At 38.8% G+C, this 26,384-nt stretch overlaps 1 protein-coding gene across 3 annotated transcripts; it reads left to right on the top strand.

Moving 5' to 3' along the window:
• Positions 1 to 111: 111 nt before the first annotated feature.
• ric8a (RIC8 guanine nucleotide exchange factor A) lies at positions 112 to 25,490 on the top strand. 3 transcript variants are annotated; one of them, XM_005933518.2, is made up of 16 exons: positions 112 to 275; positions 1,257 to 1,522; positions 7,033 to 7,080; positions 7,312 to 7,329; positions 10,589 to 10,802; positions 12,708 to 12,859; positions 12,961 to 13,041; positions 13,567 to 13,666; positions 13,981 to 14,168; positions 14,295 to 14,389; positions 14,481 to 14,631; positions 14,931 to 15,026; positions 15,116 to 15,260; positions 17,347 to 17,491; positions 18,962 to 19,081; positions 20,668 to 25,490. In XM_005933518.2, the coding sequence occupies exons 2-16, from the start codon at positions 1,430 to 1,432 to the stop codon at positions 20,807 to 20,809; spliced, it is 1,788 nt and encodes a 595-aa protein (XP_005933580.1). In that variant the 5' UTR covers positions 112 to 275; positions 1,257 to 1,429; the 3' UTR covers positions 20,810 to 25,490. The 3 variants fall into 3 exon arrangements, with proteins under 3 accessions (XP_005933580.1, XP_042081275.1, XP_005933582.1); XM_042225341.1 differs by having other exon boundaries at positions 112 to 1,522; XM_005933520.3 differs by lacking the exon at positions 7,312 to 7,329 and having other exon boundaries at positions 117 to 275.
• Positions 25,491 to 26,384: the final 894 nt, after the last annotated feature.

Genomic DNA, 26,384 nt, shown 5'->3' with positions numbered 1-26,384 from the left:
TATCAAATTTTAAGCAAAACAGTTAGACTCATGTGGTAACACAACAAATTGAAGGTTTAATGTAGTGTAATTCATCTACTTGATAACTGTATTTTGGTAAACTACGGGTAACATAAAACCTTCACCCCGCACGCGCGTTTGCTTTGAATTTTAAATCGAGCACACTAAGTAGCGTACACGCACGCCCACGTCTCGTTCGAGAAACGCCCAGTTGATGGCGGTAGTGTAAAGAGCGCAGACCCTCGTTACCTAAAGCGAACGTGTTTATCTTTTAGGTATGTGTTAGTGTAATTTTATTTACAAGGCGACAGTTAACAACAACAACAACAGTAACCTCAAAGCGCTTTATGATGTCAGTTTAAATAGTATATCAGAGAATGGCATATGAGCAGCACTTGATAATGTGCTATTATTGTGTGTTATTAAATTGAATTATCAGTAAAAAGAAGATTCTGCTCAACTTTCAATTCACTGGACTGGCTACTGCCACATTAGTGAGGACTGTGGAACAGCTCAGAGTCGGTTTGATATGAATTTTTTTTCTCACATGTTTGCACTGACTTGCTCACTATCGCTCAGGTTACCGATTGGAAAATCTTGCACACAAAGGCCGTTTGTCTTTTTAAAGGATAATCGAAACTTTTGGGCTTTCTAAAATGGCATCAGTGATACATCAATTCAAAATACAATGTATGTGGAATTCATTCTCAGTTGTTTTGTGGCTTCAAAAAGGTCTACATTATTAAAGCACTGCAAATTCTTCAATTTCACTGCTCATGTATAGAATAATAATAAATATCACTATTTTATTTTCACTTCTTTCTTTCTATTCTTTTTATTGAAACGCCACTAACTATGGGGACATCCAGCAGTGTCATTGATGGCTTACTTTATGTTGCAATTAATTGCAACAATTTTGAGCCAGCACATTGAGCTTCGATATGATGAAAGAATAGTTACTGAACGATGTTTCAGTCTCACCGACCCGCATTTGTCTAACGTGTGCCGCACTTCACAGTTTCACTTCAAGCTGAAGGCTCTGCCTCCAATACTGCTTTTAGAAACTCTGATGAACACCACAAGCAGCCCGCAGTCTGAGAGAGGAGCGTTATTTTACAGTCGTTAGACTTTGCATATATAGTGATGTCTAATGTTGCTCGTTTCTTGTGGTCCACATTCTCACTTGTCTTTTCCATTTACAAAAAAATAATCACAAATTTTATTTCTCCCGTCTTTTCTTGGGACTCTAAACGCAGCACTTGGCTGGCACAAATCCCCGTTCGCTAATCGCTTCTCATCAGATCGTCGGGATTCAGACGTCATGCTTTCATCCGTCAGAGGTAACGGAGCATAACGTGAATCCGCAGTCCGGGGAACAAACATACAGACATCCTCATCATCATCACCAGCAGCAGCAGCTAGCTCAGTGATGATGAACATGGATTTAAGTACCGTTATAGAGGAGATGGAGACGGGCGACCAAGACTCGGCTCTGACGGCTTTACAGAGCTACAACAAGCAGGTAAACACCAGCCCTCCAACATCGGGAGGAATCAGTGCGTTGTAGAACAGCTGTTTGAGTTTATGAAACGCTTTCCATTCAGAAGATGATCCTGAAATAATTGCCAAATCAGAACTGCCTTCAAAAGTAGAACCTTTACTATATTAAATGGGGTTTAAAGCTGCATTGTACATCTTAATAGCCTATACGATATTGTGTATTGAGCCACCCCTTCTTCTTCTTCTTCTTCATGTTTTGCTTTCACGGAGCCAGATTTCCTCGTAATTTTAAAGGGATATTAAGCAACAGTTCTCAAGGCTTTCTCTGGGTCTTTCAAAGTTCTTCTTTGGAATTCGCTGCTTTTCACTCATTTTCAGCCCAGTCCTTGTACCTGACAGATTTTTGACATGACAGCAATGTGTTTTTGATGGTTAAGCAACTGAGCACTGACCCATGAGTCATTCAAGCTTAAAAAAACATCTAACTTACGGGATGAACCAGTACTGTGTCTGGAATAAACGAGAACTTAAAGATCCAAATATAAATTGTATCACTGGGAACTTTGTTACAAATAGCCTGTTGTAAAAACACATTCCCGTTTCTTTAGCTGATTCTATAAACATGACACATACCTGAGAGATGCATCTGACCCTTGATCCATCTACTGTTTACCAAAGAAATGGTCTCAGTGGAAGTGTGGCTGTCAACAACGCATTCTTACACCAAACTACACAAAAACTGGACTGAAAATCAGTAGCAACAGGTCTTATTGAGTGATGAATCCAAAGTAGATATCTTTGGTTTAAAACATTGCCAGTGTGTATAGAGGATGTCAGGAGAGAGCTGCAACAAAGGTACAGTGAGTGTCTATGGTAAAATATGGAGGAGGCATGTTATGGTTTCGGGCTGATTTTAGCCAGTGGTGCTGGGGATCTTGTCAAAATTCATTTATGAATTCATTTATGAATGCAATAAAATGAGTGCCATCAGATTTGGACCCACAGTGCAACAGCATCTGGAAAGTGTGTGATAGTGGCTTAATTTTTCACTTTTTTAATGATAAAGTGAATATGCTGACAATGCAGTAAAGGCACACCTGGATATAAGACACACTGAAATGCCGTCACAAATTCCACTGGATGTGAATTGGCCTCCCCAGAGCCTGGACCTCAACATTATTCAAGTATTGTGGGATCTGCTGTTGGTGCTGGGAAATTGGTAGAACCACCCATATCATAAATTACCTAAATTACTTAATAAATAATAAATGAATATTACATAGGATAAAACATGGTTTATTTATCCCAAAGTTGAGACATTCATTGCACCAAAATAATAATTTCAATAATAATAATGATGTGGCATAAGTTGACAGTAAGTGTAATCTATTTAGCTGCCTATTAATTCCCTCTTAACCCTTTGAACTTCTGTGGTAGTTTAGTCCCAAGTTTTATTATGTGATCACCAACATGCAAAGAGTTGAGCCTGACACAGTTTGAATTGCAGGCAAGTCAGTTTCATAATGTGGTAGAAAATCAGAAAGAAATGTAAAAAGAAAAGAGAGAAATATTTGTTGAAAACAATTATTTTTAATTAATGTGAGCCACTGATCGTAAAAATAGAAATGGGAAATGCAAGTTAGTTTTGTCACAAATATCTACATCCATTGCATCCATTTTCTGCCACTAATCCAGGTTTGTGTCACTAGGCCAGCAGTCTAAGAAAAAAAGCCCAGACGTCCCTCTCCTCAGCCAGCCACAGTTTTCCAGGGGGACACCAAAGCCTTCCTTAGCCTGAGATTAAATCCTAATTTCTTGCAGAATCTGACATGTACATATGTCGTAACTCAAGCCATCTAGAGAGGTTTCTCTGTGCTCTTTCAGTTTTTCTAACATGTGTGATTTCCTTGTAACTCTGATACACCTTGGAAAGGAGTCAGTGTCAGGACACTGAAGAGTAATGGGAAAGAGCACTGTGGGAGTTTTGAAATTAATGTAATTAATGGATTCATCGCTTAGATACAGAGAAAAAAAGAGGACAGAGAAGCAGAAGCGGTTACTCGAAGATAATGAGATCATGTTTAAGATCAGTGCTGAGGTACATCCAGTAAAATGTCAAAGATTTCAGCTGCAATGTTTAGTGATATTACAGATATTTTATTTCCATTTTAAATTCAAGCTTATCATAACACATTATACTACTTCCCTTAAACCATAAGCTTACTCTAAGACTGATGATATTAATTCATATTTTATCTATAACTCTCAGGATTATCATTACTTTTTAGATTAGTTATTTTAGGTAACTACTTTGTACTCTACGTACATTATTAAGTTAGAACTCTGGTGTTGGACCAAGTGTCCTTGGTCCAACACAGCTGATTTAAATGGCTAAATTACCTGATCAACATGTCTTGAAGTTCTTTAGAGGCCTGGTAATGAACTAATCATTTGATTCAGGTGTGTTGACCCAGGGTGATATCTAAAACCTGCAGGACTGGCTCTTGAGGCCTGGAGTTCCCTACCACTGTTCTAAGATATAGTGTTTTGTTAGCCTCTAATTGTATGGAAGCACAAAAAGAGTACAAGCTAAAGGACCTAAAGTACATACTGTCATAGCTCAGTGTGTACTGTTCAGTGTAATTAATTTATAACATAGCTTTTCCAAACATCCTAGTTTTTATTTGACATGCTTACATTATTTTACTTTGCACACTGATCAATCCCAGCCCATTCTTCTTTGGCAAATCTGTCAGGCTCTCCAGATTTGTTTGTTGGTGTGGTCTTTGGTCTTCAGGTCACCCCATTGATTTTTCAATGGGATTGGACTGAACAGGTGGACTGATTCATGTGCTTTTCTATTCTCCCAGAGCACTCAATGCTTTACACAACATGCCTTATTCACCCATTCACACCTATCAGTAGATGACCCACTCTACCTCCTGAGCTACAGCCACTCTGATTTACCACTGAGGGCTTGAATTCCTGAATCAATGTTCACTTTGGTCTTCTGGAGATTGTTCTTCACCAAGAGTGATGCATGTTTGGGGTTGTTGTCATGCTGGAAGATAAAACAATGACCCAGAACCAATTTTGCTGCTGAATACTTCTTTCAAAATCTTCAAATATCCTTCTTTCTTCATGATTCCTCCTGCCTTCGTAACATTCCTAGGTCCACACGAACTGATGCATCCCCAAAGAATGATACTTCCACCACTGCGTGTTCTTTGGGTTCTGAATTGTGTACAACCTCACCCTTATTTCTCCAAACATAAGCAGCATCTTTATGGCAAAGAGCTCTACTTTAGTCTCATCTGCCCAAAAGGCACACCTTCAGATGCATAATCTTTCTCCAGGTTGTCCTTAGCATACATCAGTCTGGCTTGAAGTTGACACTTCTGCAGAAGTGGAGTTTTTCTTAGTTTGCAGTCTCACAGTCCGTGAGATGGTCTCCTTTGATACTACAATTCATGATTTTGGTCAATCACTCACCAGTGCTTTGAAAGTTGTTCTGTGGTTTTTAAAAAACATTTCTCACTAGCTTTGTTTCCAGAGTCTTTGAAATCTTTTGCTTCCTACCTCTGCAAAACCTGCTCTGTACTGTGCAGCTCTCTTTAAATTTCTTTATGATACTTGTCAGTCCAGTTCTTTATCCTTGGAAATACTGTAATAACTTTGTATATCTATCTCCTGCTGTTTCAGTGTCAACAAGTATACACTAATTTCTTTTGTTTTTGGCACAATGGTTGTGAACGTTCAAACCCTGAAGCTGAAGTTTTTAGATAACCCTCAGTTTTAACTTGATTCTATTAATTTTGAGCATTACAAAGTCAAAGCACATCATGTATATGTTCGTGTGTGTGTGTGTGTGTGTGTGTGTGTGTATATATATATATATATATATATATATATATATATACACACACATATACACACACACATTTATATATATACTCATATATATGCAGACTACAGTGGCTTCCAGCTTGATGTCAGCTCTCCTGAGCCAGCTGAAGCTAACCACACTGTCACAAACACAAGTGTTACCATGTAACTGAGCTTGGTGTCTATCCAGGTCAGTTAATGTTAGAAATGATAGTTGGAACTACATGTTATATGTATATGAAGTCACATGAGTTTTGTTACATTCTGCAAACCCCAGGTGCACCATGCTTCATGGCTTCCTCAGCACGGAGACTGTGTAGGAGTTAATCTCAAAGGCAATAGGATTAGATTTTCTTATACACAAATAGATTTAGCTACAGGCCAGTTAAATCCTACTTCACCAAAGAGCTCGTACAGATCAGAAGCTTAGTGGTTGTTACAGGACACTGCCATATTCTGAGTTGTAGACTGGAGTTAGTCTGCTCTAGTTTTCCAGCCTTCTGGGAGTTGTGGGAATTTGTATTAACATAAATATTAGTAGGGGCACGTTAATGAAATAATGGGTATAACTTATGTTTATTTTCCTTAATTCAGAACTCGGTATTTGAATTAAGTGAATGATGTGGATTAATTTTTAGTAAATGGTCAGACTACTTCAGCATGTGTGATGGACATGTTTCTTTTGATGTCAGCATCAAAAGACAGCTACAGTGAGGCTCAGCTTATCGGGTACTGAGGCTATTTGTATATAAACTAACAACATCTGAAAGGAAGTTGCTCACGTTCTCATTTGTAATCTGTGATAATTGTGTAAATCCAGACAACAAGTCAATAGAAAGGACCTTTGTAACTTTGTAACTGAAGATGCTTCTTTGACGAGAGGTGTCTTTACCAACTGAAGTCGATCTGCCTATTTTTTTCAAGCATTTAAGACTACCATGACCTGAATGACTGAGGAGCTACACAGAGATATGACACACTGGAGAGATGTCTTTTGGAAGGCTTACGCATGCATTAATGTTCTGCATGCATTGATGGATGGATGATAGCATGCTCTTTTTGTAATTTGAAGCCTATCTTCAATTAAAATATCTAAGAAAAAATATGATTACTAACATTAGAAAACTCTCATACAGAAAACGGTGTTCATTAAGATTCAGATAATGAAACGACCCAGAGGTTCAGTCAGAGTACCTTTATAATACACCGGGGACTGGCTTTCTCAGGTGTGCTGAAATTGGGTCAGCTCCACCTACTAGATACCTGAAAGCAACAAGAAAACAAGGCCAGCACACTGGCTGTCACATATTTCAAATGATGTGATGTGGATCATTTTTACATTTTTACTTCTTTATTTTTTCTCTCTACTTTGTATTATGATTATTCGGTTCATTTCTGTTGATATATTGCCAGTTCAAAACAAAAGTTAACTCAAGTCACTTTACATTGCAAGATCAAGATTAAACAATATTAGAAGACCCTAAGACATATCTTCTTAGTTGTAGCTGAGCGATGTACATAGGAGAATGGATGGCTCGATTACTGCAAACACAACGACTTATTGGTACAAATAACATAACACAAACTTGTCTGCTTCTTCTATCCACTGACTCCCTTTTTTGTGCTTTGTACTTCTCTTTTCTTCAGATGAACCAGTGCTTTACATTCAACAGGGATGAGCAGAAGGACAGAGAGGTATTTATAACATTTCCTATTTATACACATAGGGCAAATAATTAATTGATAAGTTCAGCAGGGGATCATCTGGATCGAAATACTTCAGCTTGTCCTTTCCAGTCTGTTTACATTTTTTTAATGTTCTGTGTAATTCAGTTTCATCTGAAAAAAAAATTGGCTAAGGATTAATCATTTCTTTGGATGTACCAACATGCTTTATGCTTTCCTTTGTATACTCGCCTGTTTTAGGAAGGAAAGTTACAAAAGGTATGAATAACCAATGAACACCATGTTGTGCTCTTCCATTAGAAACCTAGAACCCACAGTTTATCTTCAACTTGTGACTCTTTCTGGATGGGGTCCTGTTAAGAATTCATTATAGGATATAAATAATTCATGAGATGAAAATGACAGTGGGAGTGATTTACTTCTCGGGGATTATCAAATGCTTGTAAGGATCTGTGTGTTTAACCAGAGGAAAAGTAATGATCTGCTCTTAAATGGCAGTGATTGGCCAGCTGTGAATAGATTACATCCCATAATTGTGAAGTTGATAGGGTCGCTCTTGTTACGTCAGTTGAAGGTTCATAAACACTGGCCTAACAAAATGCTGTCAGATTTGGACAGTATTCACTGCTCTTTGATTTCTCAAGGTAACTGTGACTGAAGTCATTGTGTTTCATCTATGATCTGTACAAACTGTTTGCTGGTGTCGGGGAGGCTGAGGGAGTTGCAGCTTGTTTCAGTGTTCAAAAGACAGGGAGAGCTGGAGATTCAGTCAAAGTGGCTTTATAATGCAAGGGGACTGGCCTTCTCAGGTGTGCTGCATCTATAATTGGGTCAGCTCCACCAGATACCGGAAAGAGACAGGCAACAAGAAACCAAAAAAACAAGGCGAGCTCACTGGCTGTCACAGGTACATTACTGGAGGGGCACACACTTTGTGTCCAAACCAGTATGTACATTGTAATAAATATTTCCAGAATTATTAGCCAGACAAGATAAGCTAAAATGCTAAATGTGATTTTCTATAGATTGTTTGCCAAAGTTACAAAGAAACATGTTCTTGTTTGTTTGCTGCTGTTCACAATCAAAACATCAGTGCTTCCACCATACTGTTTCAGGAGAGCCAGACCTCATAATATGTACATGTATATACACAGGTCTATACACAATTTTAATAAAACTTTTAATTTGAAATGTGGTTTAGTTTATTACAAGTTCTTCAGCTGTTCCTCAGCTGGATCCATGATACCATATACCAATATATAAGGTAAGCAACTTGTTGAAAAAAAAACTTAAAAATGAGTAACATGTCAAAGAAAACCCAACAAACCACCCAAACCCTGATGGTATTACTCCATCATTTAAGCCAGTTTACCTTCCTGTCAAATGAGAGCTGCAGACTAGTCACAGACTGTTAGTGTTTTTTTTCCATCTCTGACTCGACTACTTAACACAATAACACCTACAGCACATACAGAAATAAATACAAACAGAATCCAAGTGGAAGGCTCACAGTCTGTTATTTTAGCATAGCAGTCATTTTTAATTTAAGGTACAAACATGCCGGATTCATTTTTCAACCCTGAAGGCTGCTGTTTCCTCAGCTCACACACGTCTGGTGAAAATTTGTTGGAAATTTCTTACACATACTGAACTATTTATAACAGAATTCTTGGGAATGGGGATTTTTATCTGTCTGCCAAATAAATCTGTCTGGCAATTAATATTAAGATTATTGGCACTAGTGCTCGACAGGGGATGAATCACACGGCCTTTTCCCTGCAGTAAGCTCAGGATAAGCAGAATAGGAAATGGAAAACCAGCTCTTATAGGTTGATTCTGTTGTAAAATGAATAGTTAAATGTTTACCTGTTCTAACATTTCCTTAGCGTTATATTAGAATACTCGAGTAAGTGATATATTATATAATGTTGGAGTAAATCCAGGATAAACTGTGGGTTTTTGTCAGAAGATGTAAACACACGTAATCAGTTCAAAGGTTTAAAGAAAACTATAAATAGGTGTGAGATCACAATGGCAATAGTTTAATGGAATCCAATGGGAATTATGAAATGAAGACCTTTGATTTATTCATTTGCTTGAACACTAATCGTGCTGGCATATTAGTTTTGATTGTAAGAAGATATTCTGATGATTCATAACACAAGAACAAAAACTAATGAGAAAGAAGCAGTTCTGAAGATTAGAAAAAAGAAATCTGGTTTATCATTAAGTATATTGCTTCAAATTCATTCATGGCCTAAACCTCATACAGTTTATTCAGTATTGATGAAAGTCAATCTTTGAACTGATTAAGGTGAATAGCTGAGAAGATAGAACATTAGAACATTTATTGATTAGTTTTATTGTGATTTTGTATCTAATACACCTGCAATTCATTCAGAAAGCAGTAAATATCTAAAAATGTACTTAAACAAAACAATATTTCTGCATTTAGCAGCTTTATCCTTTAAAAAAGCATCTGAAAATGTTTTTAAACAGTATGATTTAGATTCTGTTTGAGAAAATGTATCTGGTTTTGGAAACCACACTGTTTTCCAAAGTGTTTTCCTCTCTGATAAATAGAAGAACAGCTTTATTCCTATAAAAGGAAGCATTTCATCCAGTAGGAAACAGACCCAAACAGAAACTGTAGTTGATTGTTAAGGTGGAAAAGAAAGGTGAGTTTGTTCAGTGCTAAATGTTTAGGTTTATTTAAGGTGAAGCTAAAGTTCTATTGCATGGCTTCTTTATCCAATAATCATGTGCCCACACTAAGCATACACCTACTTGAAGGTCTGCTAAGCTGTCCTGCTTGTAGATGTGCATGACAGCTTAGGAAACTTTTTAGCAACCTTTGTAGCTCCTTGTATTTGGTCACTACAGTGTGGGGCTTTTTATCAAGGAAACCCCTTGACATTGGACCGTTATCATTAGCACTGCAAATACTTTGTCACTATCAGTAAGACTGCTGTTTAGTATGTAGTGTTTTTCATGTTTCAGTTTTCAATGTACAGTTTCATCTGTTGTGTTACCCATCCTCAGTAAGAAACAGCAATCATTTGTTCACCACTGGCTGTAGGTCGAACTCACTGATCTGTTATTTTCTGTAACACATTTCACTTTGTTGGCAGTCTTAAGACGGTCATGATTTCATTACAATTAGTCAGAAAATGATCTTAAAAACAGAAGCGGTATACTGCAAATGGATCAAAAATCAGTTCTAACATTGCCTGACTTAAAATGTGTGATGGACATTCATTCAGACTGAGGTCAGAAGCTGCAGATATAGCTGTCAGATTTGGTGTTTCATTTTTCAACAGTTTAAAATGTGAATCTGCCTATTTAAATAAATGTATGTGTCTATTTGCACAAAAAAGGAAGGTGTACTCTGCTGATGAACATCAATAGCCTACAGTCTAACACAATTTCTGCTCTGTTTCTACTGTTCCTCCATGAATACATACACACATATATATGTATATGTATATATATATATATATGTTTATGTGCAACGCAGCATCTGGGGGAGTTAGTGCTCGGTTTCCTGGACCGGGAGTTGCAGCCTTCCTGTCTGCTGGCCTGTCTGGAAACGGTTCGAATCCTGTCCAGAGATAAAAATTGCCTGGACCCATTCACCAACCAATTCGCCATGTCCACTCTTGCCCGCTATGCTAGCATTGCTGTGGACAGTGCTACCACACCTGCCCACAGCCAGTCAGTGGATGGCCAAGGTAATTAATATTGCTAGGTATCAATCCTTTTTTTTTTTTTTTGCATCATCTTTCCAGAGCAAGAAAGGATTATATTTTAGGTTTTGAGAATTCAAAGATGTAATTCCAAATATATTGTTATGAAGACTTGTTTTGATTTTGAAGATCTAACAGTTAAATTCCATTTTCACTCTCAGTTTCATCAGTTCAGAAACATAGACTTTACTTAGGAAACCTACGTAGGTATAACAAATACTGTTCCTGAATTAGCTTTTTGTGACAGTTCTGTCAAGGCTCTCATCCTTGTTGCTTGCATATTCTACCACCTTTTTTGCCATCAACTTTCCATGAATATGCTTCAATACAGACAGTATATGAACAGACAGACCCTCTGTAGCTTAGGGGCCTCAGTCACACAAGAGGACAAATAGATTGGCACCTCTGTGCAACCACGAAAAACTGATGGTTAGTGAGTGAATTTTTTTGCGATTGCACAGGTTACCTGGTGGGAGGCAATGTGTCTCAGTTTGACTCAGACTGACTGCAGTCATTCTCAGACAGATTGGAAAAGGTCTGCAAGTAATCTCCATCTAATTAGAAACAGCAGACAAATTGTCAACAGGTTGCAATCAGTCAGAGTCAGTCTGCACTCATGAGCAACTTGTCTGCTCCATCATTATTTTCTCCAAGTGAGGAGAGAATGTAGAAGCCCCACATTGAGCAGAGCAGGTTCAGCTCTCAGGCACTCACAATCAAATGCAACAGTACAGTTTAACATGTCAGAATTAGATCCCCCAGCCATGTAGCCTTATTTGGTGAGCTGTACCACTTCCAGATTGTGATGTGAAAGAATCTAAAAACTCAGGAGGGTTAAAGACAGAAATAATAGTTAATTAATAGTTAGTTAACTACTTGTTTAGTACATTCGTAAGAAAACGACATGCAGGATGTGCAGAGTGTTGATGAGGAGACACTAAAATGCAGATACTAAGAGGCAGGATAACAAAAGGTTAGGTGTTTATTAGGCCAGTCATACTGTTCAACTAGTAATTTACTCAACTATTATTCTAAACTGAATGTTTCATGAGCTATCCCAGCTCATGAAAATCAGAGGTCATGGGACCCATCCCAGCTGGCACAGTGCGAGCTTTTTGAATTAAATAATAGAAAAAACTTTTTTGAGATGTATTTTATTGAGATGTATTATGCACAAAAGAAATCCAGTTCTTTGTCCCCTAAACATTGTATACTGTCACGGTTAGCAGGGCAAACCGTGTGGAATTATTAAAGGACCCAAGATGCAGGCATTACTGAAGTGAGGGAGCTTTATTAATGGAGAGTGAACATACAAAAAGGCGAGGGGGCTGAAAACAGAATTGAGAAAACATAAACTGGGAAAACTAAGCAAAAACAAACCTTGAAACAGAGATGCAAGAAGACACAGAAAATGATGCAGGATGATGCAGGGAAAGAACACAGAATGACGGATGGAAATTATGCAGATGAACCAGCAATGCACACGAGAAACAGGAGGGAGACACGGCTGGGAGTAATTGGACATAACGAGACAAGAGGAAGTGAAACTAGAAACACTGACGAGAGACACAGACCTACAAAATAAAAAAAGAACTCACACATGCAAAGACACAGACTAAGAAACACGGACTTGACACAGAGGCATACACAGGCAGAAATGACTAGACATTAACTGAGGAAGAACAGAACCAAAAACCAAAGAGCTAGAAAACCAGAACCAAAATACATCACAATAATAGAAAACACAAAACGCTGGGTCAAAAGACCCAGGATCATGACATATACTTTATAATCTTTCTCCTCCATCAATAAACATCATGGATTAGCTGAAGGGAGTTCATGTTGTTGGCAGACCAAGCTAAACAAAATTGCAAATCTTTCTTTTCTTAGAAGAGGATGCGGGAGGAGACGAGGAAGAGACGGGACTATGTAGTAAAGTGCTGAAAGAATCTTCCCCTCCTTCAGAAAATCCTGACCAGGAAGTGATTGTTGAGGCACTCAAGTCCATCTGCAACATCCTGCTGCACAATGAGACAGGACAGGTCAGTCTGCTGTGCCTTGCATTCCTCAGATTAACACATTTTATTTGGTTGGTGATAATCTATAAAATCTGACTGGATTTCTGTCACTGGGTTGATGTCAGATGGTAGCAGCAGATCTGCAGCTGATTAAAGGTGTTGCAGAGAGATTGAAACAGTGTCATGATCCTACTTGGAACTATGAGGTATGACCATTACTCAGACAGATAGCTCTTTAATGTGAGATTTTCCAAATGTAGAATTATTTGTTGTGTTCACTGTAGAGTCAAACAAAAATGGCAGCACTGGGAATCAAAGAAAAAACACAGCACCATGAAGACACTATCAGAATAAACAGGAAGTAGCTGACAAGGGCCATGTTACACCAACACAGACTTAATGGGAAATACAGGGAAAGCACAAAAGCACAATAAGTAAAATGAAGCTTGAAGGCAAACTGAGGAAAGACACAGAGAAGCTCTAAAGCAGAGACTTAAAACATCAAGACCAAACCAGAGTAATCATGATGAGTGAAATTTAGTCTCCAAACACAACCTCTGGGTCAGAGACCAAGCACTATGACAACTGTAATGTAAATGTTTCTTTATTGCGTTTTTAAAGGAGTACTATAGCTGGCAGATGTAGTTTTTGAAGCGTATTTGTTACTGAATATTTGCTAGAATGCAACATATGCATTCTAGCTGATTTCAAAATAAGGTTTCTCTTCCCAGGTACGTTTCTTTGACTTGCGCCTAACCTTCCTGCTGACTGCCCTAAGAGTGGATGTCAGGGCACAGCTGGCTCAGGAGCTTCATGGTGTCAGCCTTCTAGGTGATTAGTTACCTTTTCCAAGGATGTTGTGTGATTGGTTTAGCTTTCTTTGTTTCTTTGTTGGATGAATATGGAAAAACAAATATGAGAGGTGGACCTTAGCCCAAAAGATGGAGTCAGATCTGAAGCTGACTAAAGTTCAAAAACCCATTCATTTTATTTTCATTTCATTAAAAAAAAAAGGTTAAAAAACCCCCAAAACAAACAAACATTATCAGGAAAGCATCCAGATGAAGTAAATTTGGTAAAGACATGGTACAATTAAGCAAACCTAAAGAACCTGTTGATAACTTGTGTCTTGTCTGTAATTCAAGGAAACCACTTGGAAGCCACACTGGGTCTATGCTGCTCAGGGACCCTGGAGACAGCAAGAGCAGGTTTTGAAGGCATCCCGACCGAAGAGCTGCCCCCACTGAGCCGGCAGCAGACAGAACTAGCTATGGAGATACTGAAAATACTATTCAACATCACGTTTGACATAAACAGACGCAAAGTTGATGAGGTAACGAAGCAAATTAGATTAATTAGGAGAGAGTCACAAGATTTAAACATTTTGTTGTAAATTCAAAGAAAGATGAGAGTTGTCTTCATGACTGGTGAACAACTTGTGTCTGATGTATATGTAAAGGAAGAGGCAGCTGTGTACAGACATTTGGGAGCCATACTGAGGCACTGTCTAATGAGCCACGCTGATGGAGAGGAGCGGACTGAAGAGTTTCACAGGTGATTCTCTGTTCTCTGGTTACTTGATTTATACAGTCATTGCTCCCCTGTGACGCCACGCCCTTCATTCCTTTGTCCTTTCTTTTTTCAGCCATACTGTGAATTTACTAGGTAACCTCCCTCTGCCTTGTTTGGATGTATTATTGATGCCCAAGGTGCAGCAAGGTTCCATTGAATATATGGGTGTCAACATGGATGCTGTGAACACGCTGCTAAAATTCATGGAGAAAAGACTTGACCGGGTAAGACGAGCCACAAGTGCATGCTGTTGGTGGTTCATTACCTCTACAGTTAATATGAAATAAAAGCTGAGGTGCACTAAAGTATATCTAACATAAATTCATAACAAATTGCTATGTTGTTGACAAAGGCATGTTTACTACAAACCAGGCTGAGCGTGTCTCATTTGCTGCCCTCAGATCCACATTGTAGATCATTACATTTGAAAGTCTCAAACCGGTTGTTTAAAATGTGCTCTAATAATCCACATTTTAGCTGCTTTCCTACAACTGACAAGTTTGCATGTCTGTCTGTCTCAAAGGGTCATAAGCTGAAGGAGACCCTTCTTCCATCTCTGAACTTGTTGACCGAGAGTGCCCGTATCCACAGAGAGACCAGGAAGTTCCTCAGGTCAAAAGTCAGTTATTCAGAGATTACAGAGATTATCTCTGAACATTTTAGCTATTGTGATTGTTCTTATATGTTTATGTGTGGGTTGTGTTTTAGGTGCTGCCACCACTACGTGATGTGAAAAACCGGCCAGAGGTGGGCAACACGCTGAGGAATAAAATAGTCCGCCTTATGACCCTCATTGACACTGACGTCAAGGACTGTGCGGCTGAATTCCTCTTTGTTCTCTGCAAAGAAAGTGGTGAGAGAGAGTGATGCAAACTCACTTTTTTGATGAGAGGGAAGCAATCACTAAGGTACACAGGTGATGTTAAAGTCACTCCACCTTCTCTCCAGAAAAAAATAAGTTCACACTGAACCTTTAAAACCACAAATTCCTGAGTAGCTCCTCCTGAATACTGGAGTGAGTGCACTGGGTCATTTCATCTAAAATTAGTCAAATATGAGAAAAAAATTCAGTTAACTTTTTGTTGTGCACTAACTTTAGCAAATCTTTGATGATCAACATGTTCTGTCATGATAACCAAGAATGCATCAAAGCAAGTTTTCCCGTGAGCATGTTAAGCTTGTATATTTAATATAAATTAATATAATTGGAAGAGTCATAGCCCGTCTGTGAGGATATGTGCAACAAGACAACTTTTTGCAGAGATCTGCCATGGCAAAGGTATATACATGTAACTGTAATGATTAATCGCCTTGCAGCAAGAACTAGCTTGCAACAAACATAATGTGATCACATCCTGACTACACAGAAACTCTTTGAAAGATCCAGCTAAGCCGGCAAAATTACTGACAACAGAGAAGGTTTATGGAACTTTTTAAACTAGCAAGACCGTCCCTGGAAACAGCTGTTTCAGTTCATCAAATTAAGCTGAAACCCACCAGGTTGTCTGCAAAGAAAATAAAACTACCTTCAAGATCGTGAATACGTTAACAACTACGAGTTAATGCTAGTCAGTACCCAACAGTGTTGGCATCTTATAATATTTCTAGATGTTAAGAACAAAGTCTTTGTTAAACAGTATTTTTTTGCTACATTTTCAACAATAGAAGGGACAGTTGCATGCCATCTGATGGAAACAGTGGAAACAGACAGAACGAGTACCCGACACTAACTAAATTTAAAAGATTCTCAAACAAAGGACTGAAGGCTCCAAATAGCTGTACATAAAAATGTTATATTGGAAGATTCTTTTAATACAGAGTAATCACAATTCAAGGATTCAAGGAGCTTTATTGTCATTCGCATCACATGTTTACATGAGGTGGAACGACATGATGTACACACGGTCCCAGAGCGAATAGAAACAGAATAACGAAGAAACTGAATTTTTAAAAAAGTAATAGATAAATAGTTGTTGTTTTTTAAACAAAACAGAATAACAAGTAGAGAATAACACGATAAATAATATGATAAATAGAGTGCAACAACCTGAGTACCAGTATGGAGTATGGATATAGAATGTAGGTATAAATACTTTAGCAGCAAAAGGGCATGATGACCCGCATTGATAAAATGACAGTGTCAGTAAGTGTCAGTAGTGATTAAGGTGCTACAATATCAGTTCTTGTCCATTTATGCACTGAGAAGTCTCACAGCATCTGGAATGAAGCTGTTTCTCAGTCTGGTGGTTTTGCATGTAATGCTCCTCAGCCTCCTGCCTGAGGGGAGCGGGACGAAGAGTGTGTGAGACTAAGGCTGAGGCAGAACCCAAGTGCACTTCAGCTTGAGGTGGTGAACAGATAGCCAGACATCAGGATTCACTTTTTCACTCAGGGCCCAGTGGGTCTGGATTTTTTTTCACCCTTAATTATAAACACCTTCATTTAGAAACTGCATTTTGTGTTTCCTTGTCTTGTCTTTGTCTGCTATTTAAATTTGTTTGATGATCTGAAACATTTAAATGTAACAAACATACGGGAAAACAGGAAGGGGGCGAACATTTTTCGCACTGTTGTAAACATATAAAAAGTTTTTTTCTAAAGACATTTTTAGGTGTAAAATTGATTTGGTTGCGTTTTTTAGTAGAAACTAAAGTTCATCCATAAAAATGTCACGTAGCTATTTCCTGTACTTATGAAGTTACGAGAATTCATAAATGCTGGAAAAATTAAGGTGACTTAAAAAGAGCCAACTTTGAACCTGCTCCGATAGACTTTGAAAGCCAGTTTTTATAGTATGAAGCATCTCTTCACTGGACATGCTTAGACAAAAAATATCATCTTATTTTGAGGTCGTCAGGTGCATAAATGATCCTAATTTCATTGCTCTTTTTATTGTGCTAGAATGCTGCCATTTTAACAGTAATATGCTCTCTTTCAAGTTTCAAGGTTCATTAAGTATACTGGATACGGCAATGCTGCAGGCCTGCTGGCTGCCAGAGGACTGCTTAGAGGAGGTAAAGACCCTGGAATCTACTCCGAGGATGAGGACTCTGAGACAGAAGAGTACAGAGAGGCCAAAGCCCAGTCAGTACCAACAGAACACTATGTCAGCTCCTTCTCAAAATTTCTACTTTGCATTTTTAACAACTTAAGGAGGATCATAAGTTGTAGCTGGAAATCGAAGGGGTGGGGGTGGGTGGGGGGGTGTATTGAATGTTGTCAGCGTGTGTGCATCACGGGGTGTATGCACACAGGGAATTCTGGAGGAAGTTGGATGAAGTGGTAGAGAGTGTCCCACAGGAGGGAGAGAGCAGTGATTAGAGCAGACTTCATTAGACATGCAGGTGAAGGGAACAGAATGTAGCTAGGCAACACCAGATTGTGGTCTGTAGTCTGTAGGATGACTATGAAATCAAGAAGAGGAAGTATGTGAAGAGAGAGGCGAGGATTAAATGATGGAAGCTGAATAAGGAAGAATATTACATAGAGTTCAGTGAAGAGTTGAAGCAGGCTCTGGGTGGTAGCAAAGAGTTATCAAATGACTGGGAAAGGACTGCTGAAGTGATGAGAGAAAGTGCCAACGATGTATTTGGTGTATCCTATGGACACAGAAAAGAGGACAATGAGACTTTGTGTTGTAATAAGGAAGTACAGGAAAGTATTCAAAGGAAGAGGTTGGCAAAGAAAAAGCAGGATAGTCAGGGAAGTGAAGAAAGTAAACAGGACATAAGATGAAATATATTTACAACTAAGTGATGACTATGAGTGGTGACTAGTGTTTGATGTGGCTGAGGATGCATAGGGATGTATGTATGTATCATTTATAATATGTTATAATATGGTGTTTGGTAAAGGTATAATACAAAACAAATGAAGAATAGAATAGGACAGAATAGCTTTTTAGTGATATTATACATCCATCCATCCATCTATCTTCTTCCGCTTTATCCGGGGCCGGGTCGCGGGGGCAGCAGCCTAAGCAGAGAAGCCCAGACCTCCCTCTCCCCAGCCACCTCCTCTAGCTTGTCCGGGGGAGCACCAACGCTGGATCGTCTTTGGCTGCTGGTTAAGTCAATATTGTTTGGAGAGAGATAAAACCTGCAGCTTCAGAATCGAGCGCAAAAAGGACGTAAACACAAAGCGCCCACCGACGCTTCAAAGTCAGTGAGCTGTCGGCTTTCAGCCCCGACGGCGTGTCCGTGTCCGCGTACGTGCCGTCGCGTGAGAAAGGCGACATCTCACTGATTCGGATGCGTTGGGTCCGTGTTTTTGTGTTTACGTCTTTGTGCAGAATCCGTGTACCTGCTCTGGTTGTAGAAATCTTGTGAGGTTTAACCTGAGATTCTGGCGTTTCGGGCAAAATAAATTTATATTTTAAAATCGATTCAGGATTTTAATGAATCGATGTCATGTTATCCAAGCCAAAATCGATTTTAATCGATAAATCGATAATCAAAACCCACCCCTACCTCAGCTGAATTCTTTTTACATCTTTGTTTGTTTGTTATGCACATTTAGCTTTTTTAAAGAAAATATATTTCTGTTTCCCTGCAGAATCAACCCAATAACAGGAGTTGTAGAAGAGGAGCAGCCCAATCCCATGGAAGGAATGACAGAAGAGCAAAAGGAATATGAAGCCATGAAATTGGTCCACATGTTTGACAAACTGTCAAGGTCACTAAAAGCACACACAGTCACACAAGTAACCTGCACTGGTCAAGTTGTTGTCTTCAACAGAAGCCTTTAATGCTATGGTGTAATATGTAAAAGTTCAGCTCTGAAATGCCTAAAAAGTACCAGGTTAATGTAATATATTTGGTTGAGATGAACACTTATATCTAAAATATGATTGTTGAGAATATTTTGCAGTAATCATTAATACCATCACAGTGAAATAAGTGTGAACATGTCACCGATTTTCTAAGTAAATATTTTACTAAAGGTGCTATTGACGTGAAATTTGCACCAGATGTTGGTAAAAACTCATCCAGTTCACACATGCAGAGAAACCAAACCATAGATGTCCATCAATTAAATTATGTGTGATAATGAGAAATGACACACGGAAAAAGTATTAAACACGTGAAGAAAAGGACGTGCAAAAAGGCATAGGAAGTCATGACGCCAGCTGAAATTATCAGTAACTTGAAAGCAGTCCTGCCACTTAGTTCAAATTAGTCCCAACTGATGACTTATAAAAATGCCTCACTGGTTTATCATGATGGATAAACCAGTGAGCTCTCTCAAGACCTTTGCAACCTTATTGTTGTGAAACATACTGATGACACTGGATACAGAAGAATTTTGAAACTACTGAAGGTTCCAGTGAGCACTGCTGGTGCCAACATTGGGAAGTGGAAAGAACATAATTTTACCATAATCAGCCAGGTGTTCCCCACAGGATTTCAGACAGAGGCATGAAAACAATTATCAGAAGAGTTGTTCAAGAGCCATGGAGCATTTGTGGAGAGCTACAGAAAGACCTGGAATCAGCAGGTACAATTGTTTCAGAGAAAACAATCAGTAATGCACTCAACTGCCATGGCCTGTATGCACGCTCACCATGTAAGACTCCGCAGCTGAAGAGAAAGCATGTTGAAGTGCAGAAGAACATTTAGACAAGGCTGTTTAATACTGGGAGAAATTTGAGCTCTTTGGATGCCATAATACACACCATATATGGAGGGCATAAGGCACTGCAGATATACTAACAGTGAAGTTTGAAGGTGGGAACAACATTGTGTAGCACTGGCACGCTTCACATAATTGAATCAAGGATAAATGGGAAAATGTACCAAGACATTCTTGATTTAAAAAAACATCTTCCAGGATGATGAAGATGATCAAGGGCAGATGTTTCAGCAAGACAAAGATCCCAAACACTCAGCCAAGGAAACTTTCAATTTGCTTCAGAGAAAGGGAGAAAAAAGCTGCTAGAAATGCCCGAATCCAATTGAAGATCTATGGAAAGAACTAAGGCTCAGAGTTTATAGAAGGGGCCCACAGACTGTTTGTGTGGAAGAATGGGCCAAAATCACACCTGAGCAATACAGATGACTAGTTGCTCCACACTTGAAGATGTTATCATCATCAAAGGCTTTTGAACAGATTAAATAAATTTTAGGAAACGCGTTGAATACTTTTTCCATGTCCATAGCACCTTTAGAAATATATTTACTTAGAAAATAGCAATTTTTTTTTTTTAGTGCTTAGTTTACCCACTGTATATATTTATTTCTGTTGTAATACTTATCCTGCAGAAACCATTTAATACAGCCCATGCAGCTCGGTATGGATGGGACAATGACAGAGATGACTACAGAGGATCTCCATAAACTGACCAACAAGCCATTGCTCCAGTCAGAAGACCCTCCTAATTTAGACAGTGAGGATGAAAACTGAAGAAGGAAACGAATTCCATCCATGACAATCCTAAAAAAATCTGTGTCACTATTTAAGCGATTCATATATCATAAGTATAATTTTGTTGCATTTTACCCAATTTAATTGGAGAGGAAAGAAAATGTTAATTTGTTTAGTAAATATCAGAAACGGGTACACAAGAAGCCACTTAAATGATCATAAACTCAACTACAGAATTCAGATAATTTTACAAGGATGATTATTTTAATAGGAATAGTTTTTTCATCCAAGATGTTTATGTTCAATAAAATATAAAAATGTAATTACTAGGTTGTGTTATGAAGCACTTAACTGACAACAAGTGGAAGAGAAAATTCCTTAAACACTTTATATAAGGGAAAGATGTCAGGGGACAATGTAGCTAGCAAGCATCAGATGGTCGTTTGTATGGCTGTGGGCATGATCAACAGGAAGTGAGTGAAGTCAGGGGAGAGGTTTAGATGGTGGAAGCTGAAGAAGGAAGAATGATGTGCAGTGTTCAAGGCTGAGTTGATACAGGTGGTAGGAAGTGTTGCTAGTTGACTGAGAAAGCACAGCTGTAGTGGTGAGGGAAACTGGCAGAAGGGTATTTGGAGAGATTGAGTTAGAAAAGATATGAAGCAGGTTTGGGTGAGTAAAGATAGTGATGGAAATGTAATGAAGAGAATGTGTTCAGGAAGGAGAAGCTCATCAATGAAGAAAACGAGAAAGGACAGAAGTCAGTTGGTGAATCAGGAAGTGTAAAGGATTAGAAAGGAGGAAGGAAAGGGCAGCTATGAAGAGGATGAAACAACGTACCTGTGGAGGTTTGGAGATGGCAGGGAGAGAGGGCAGTAGACTGTTTAACACGATCCTGGATAGTGGTAGGATGCCTGAGGGATGGACAAGTAGCATACAAGTCCTGATTTCAATAACAAGAGTAATGTGCAGAGCTGTCCTAAGTACAGATTGGTAAAGTTGATGCCACCATACCATGAAAATATGGAAAAGAGTTGTTGAAGCTGGGCTGAGAGGAGATGTGGCAGCAAGGACCAGTACAGCTTCATACAGAGAGCACTACAGATGCAATATTTTATTTCTTTAGAGTTTTGATGAAGTATGGAGCAGGTAAGATGGAGCTGCACTGTGTGTTTGTGGCTCTGAAGAAAGCATAAGACGCAGTGTGAAGAGGCACACAGGAGTGGTAGGGAAGGTGTGCAGTATTAGTGTAAGATGGGTTCAAGGTGGGGATTGCATTAGGGATCTACAGTCCACAGAGGCCAGGCAGCAGTCTCTGTGGACTATGACATTATGAGAGAACGGAGAGCAGATGGAAGGTAACCTGGAGATGTGGAGGTATGCTCTGGAGAGAGAGAGAGAGAGAGAGAGATTGCGAGGGAGACAAGTGATCCTGCAAGGAGCAGAGGTACTATAGGTAAATGAGTTTAAATAATTGGGATAAACACCCCACAGTGTATGAGAGGTGAAGAAGAGAGTCAAGGCAGGGTGGAGTGAGTGGAGATGAGTGTCAGGGGTGATTTGTGAGAGACACATGGCAGCAAGAGAGCAAGGTTTAGATGGTAAGGAGACCTCTTATGATATATGACTTGTAGAGGGTGGCACCTACTAAAAAAAGCAGGAGGCGCAGCTGTTTTCATTGTCAGTGACCAGCACGGACAAGATCAGAAAAGAATGCATCAGAGGGACAGCTTAGGTTGAGCTTTTGGAAACAAAGTAGGCTGAGATGGTGTGAGAGATGTTAAGGAGGAGAGTAGATCTATTGGACAAAGGATGTATAATATGCTGCTGCCAGGCAGGAGGAAAAGACAGAGAGGAGAATCATGGATGTAGTGAAGGAGGACATGCAGAGGGTTGGTGTGCCAGAGGAGGATACTAAGTGAGAAGGAGGCAGATGGCGACTGTGATGACGTCAAAGTAGAGGAGCAGAGAAAAAGAAGGAATATGTGGGAAGCATATGAAATGAGGAATGATTGGATTCAAGTTATATGTAGGTTTTGCTGTTTTTTTAGGGATCAATTTTTTTAGGATACTGTATTTATCTTAGTCGGCTCCTAAATATCAAAGAATTATCTTCCTTCCTCTCAGAGATCTTCCTTCTTATTTGCACCAGGACCCATCTGAACCCATCACAATCAGTAGACTTTTGTATATGAAAAAAAGTGATGAAAAAAAGGTTCAAATTATAAGTCTTCAAAATACATATAGATGGTTGGATGTTTTACTTCATTATTTTCCAGCTTTTTTGAGCCCTCATAAATACAAGATGCAGCCATAAATATATTTCTGAATGCTCATAAGTATAACTAGCCACGTGAAACCTTCAGGGTTGAAAAACACAGATATCAGCTATACAGTCATTACAAGTTTGTTTCAACCAAACTGAAAACCTGCAGATTTCAGGCAAAGAAAATGTAACCATTGTCCAAATCAGAAATATTACTGTCATGACAACGCATGGTTCCCTGCAATAGTTCTGAATGTTTAGAATGAAGATGCCTATTTAGATTTCATAAAGCTGAAATTGTTTTGTTTTTTTCCTGACAAATACTGGGTTCCACATTGTGACTGTTGTTTACAGGTCACAGGGTAATTTTTTTCGAGTAGAGACATACTATCTGCAGTCTCATTCCCATCCACTGCTGACTTTCCCTGAGCCTGGCTCTGCTAGAACCTCTACATGTACAAAGGGTCCGTGATTTGTTGTAATTGATTTGTTGACGTTGTGAGGTCTCCTACAAGTGCAAAGAATTTGATATAAACTCAAAAGTATCACATATTTTCCAGAACCTCCATCCCAGTTAGTGCTACTCATGACAATCAAGAGACCTGTTGCAGAAAAACTGTCTTCATAATTAAAACTAGTCTCTCTTATTTGAAGTTGAACATTGTAGGAGATTTTTACAGAACGCTCTTGCTCTTTGTGAGGACACGATGTATCGGTTTTTTCTTTAGAGCAGTAGAATAGCAAAGTATGAAAGTAAAAGAGCAGCTGTTCAATTTTTGATGGTGGACTCAGCTATATTTTTGAAAAAATCTGAATGACTTTTAGATGCCCATTCTTTTTAATAATGTCCTCCAGATATTTTATTTTTAGACTTGAAATGAACTGCAGACATCATCCTATCAATTAAAGGTGAAATATTCTAATGCAGAGTGTAGTCTGAAACACTATATGTATACTCCTTTCTATTGTTCTTGTATAGCTGATAATTTTATCGTGGACTGCAAACTACATTAAATGTGTTTAAATGACCAAAAGTTCTCACATCTTCATTCTCTTGTGGTTATTGTAATAATTTCAAGTAAAAAGAGGGAGGAGATAATTGAATTGACCGCTCAAGAAGATGGTGGAAGGGTGCAGATGATGCTGGGTGCCAACCTGGATGCATGTCTTCATGTGTCAGGCTCAAGCAGGGAGAGGCTCTGTGTGCTATACACAGTATAAAACTATGATTTCATCCAGGGTTCATCGTAACAAACAACACAACCAGTCTTTGTTGACGCAAACACTGATGTGCTGCTGATGTTTTTCTTTTATTTCTTCAGATGTTTTTGTTTCCTAGTTTGTCTTCTGCTTTTGTTCCAACAGCTACAGATGAGGACAAAATTATTAGTTGCACTATGAAAATTTCAAAAGTATTTCCCAAGAGCTGTTAAACAGAGCATGGTATTTGTAACACAGCTTTTTCAAAAGTCTTATTATGGATGCTTACATTAGTTTAGAAACAAAACTGCCAGGGTCAAAATTATTAGCCCTCCTGATGCTAATAGTCAGTTTTGTATTGTTTTTGCTGGATAACAGTCTGCAGTCATTTGTTGTAGTTCTCAGCAAGACTCACATGTCACCTGATCATTCTTCTTTGACAAATCGCCTCCAGGTTTGATGGTCTCCTGGCATGAACCTTGGTCTTCACTTCCCCCGACAGATTTTTCAATAGGGTTCAAATCAGGGCTTTGAGCAAGCCAGTCAATAATTCCCTTTGGTCTTCTGGAGATCGTTCTTCATCAGGAGAGATGCATATTTTCATCATGCTGGCCAGAACCAGTTTTGTTGCTGACTGCTTGAGGTGCTTTTTCAAATCTTCACATATCCTTCTTTCTTCATTAGCCCTTCTGCCTTCATAAGATTCCCAGTTCCAGATGAACTGATGCAGCCCAACGAATAATACCTCCACCACTGTGCTTCGCTGTGGGGACAATGTTCTTTGGGTTGTACCCCTCACCCTTCTTTCTCTGAACATAAGCAGCATCTTTATGGCCAATGAACTCTAGTTTAATCTCAAAAGAAAAAGAAACACCTCCAGTCTGCATAATCTTTCTCCAGGTTGTCCTTAGCTTATCATCTTCTTTGAGACTACAATCAATCACCAGCTAAGTCATTCACTAGCGATACTGCATTTATTCTGTGGTCTTTAGACGCATCTCTCTTTGAATCTTGGTACTACTTTCTCAATTGAGAGCTCAAACCTTTGGTGAAGTTTTTATACGATACATAAATTAGAAGATAGCCCTCAGTTTTAACTTGATGTTACAAGTTTTGCTATGGTTCATGGGCAGTGGACACAGTGTTAAGAACTTTGTAGGTTCATGATTTATTTTTAGGTTTTGGATGTGATTTGTAGGTTCTAGTTCTCTGTTATTTATGTGTCTGGTTATTAGTTCCTTGGTTTGATGCTGTTAGTTCCCTTTCGTGTCCAGTCAGTCTTAGGCTTGTCTCTGTGTTTTGTCCCTAGCTTCCCTTGTATTGTCAAGACAGCAGATAATCAGATCCATGGGTGCTAGAATATAATTTGACGAGTTTATTATCCAAAGAAAACATAGGAAAACTTGGAACAATGAGCATGGGGAAACAGGCAAAAGACACAAGATTAAATTAGAAGGTGGTGCAATGGGGTCCAGTGACCAGGCAGGCAGATCAGAGAAGATGGAGAGTTTAATTCATGGAGTGAGACAATCTTTACGAGGAATAACAGAAGATCTAGTCGCAGGAATATTCACCATGTCCGAATGGTGGCCTGACAATACATTAGTAGCTAACCTCTTGTGTTATTATCTAAACAGTTAACAGTCATCTTGTGCAGCTCTGAGCAGCTTCTGTACTCCTGCTATTTTTCTTTTGCTCAGTTGCTCTTTGTTCTAGATCTCTACTTATCTTTCATCTAAAAGTAAGATAATATCCATATATCTGGCAAATTATTTTATTCAAGCAGCTGAAATTTAATAAAAGTAACTAACTGTAAAGATTGACCCGACACACTGGTATGTTGTTCACGTTTGAGAGTGTTAATTGCAATATCACACGTGTGACGTCTTTATGGTTCGGCATCCGGTCCGCCAACTTTCGATATAAGAGAAGAACAATGCTCCTGAACTGCCTTTAGGTTTGGACATAAGACTCACTGATGTTGGCTGGTCTGCTCTGGTCTGCACTGAACAAGTGCAAGTGTTTAGAACACAAGAAGACTACACTGAAGGGAGATTGTCCAGTTTTAAATCAGGTAAGATTATTGCTGGTGAGATAACAATTACTGTAAACTGTGAACCATGCAAACCTTCTCTAGCAGAATCCAAGAAA

The sequence above is a fragment of the Haplochromis burtoni genome, unplaced genomic scaffold (assembly GCF_018398535.1).
Source record: "Haplochromis burtoni strain Fernald_Lab_line unplaced genomic scaffold, NCSU_Asbu1 Contig_169, whole genome shotgun sequence".
In the NCBI taxonomy this organism is placed as follows: domain Eukaryota; kingdom Metazoa; phylum Chordata; class Actinopteri; order Cichliformes; family Cichlidae; genus Haplochromis; species Haplochromis burtoni.
Note: the sequence above shows the minus strand (reverse complement) of the source record. Positions and strands in the feature narration are given on the sequence as shown.

What these genes read in the sequence shown, in the direction of transcription:
- ric8a (XM_005933518.2), top strand. Translation starts at nt 1,430, where the DNA reads ATGATGAACATGGATTTAAGTACCGTTATAGAGGAGATGGAGACGGGC. An exon ending in ACAGACGCAAAGTTGATGAG is followed by an intron (nt 14,169 to 14,294) that starts GTAACGAAGCAA and finishes GTATATGTAAAG; the next exon opens with GAAGAGGCAGCTGTGTACAG. An exon ending in TGGAGAAAAGACTTGACCGG is followed by an intron (nt 14,632 to 14,930) that starts GTAAGACGAGCC and finishes TCTGTCTCAAAG; the next exon opens with GGTCATAAGCTGAAGGAGAC.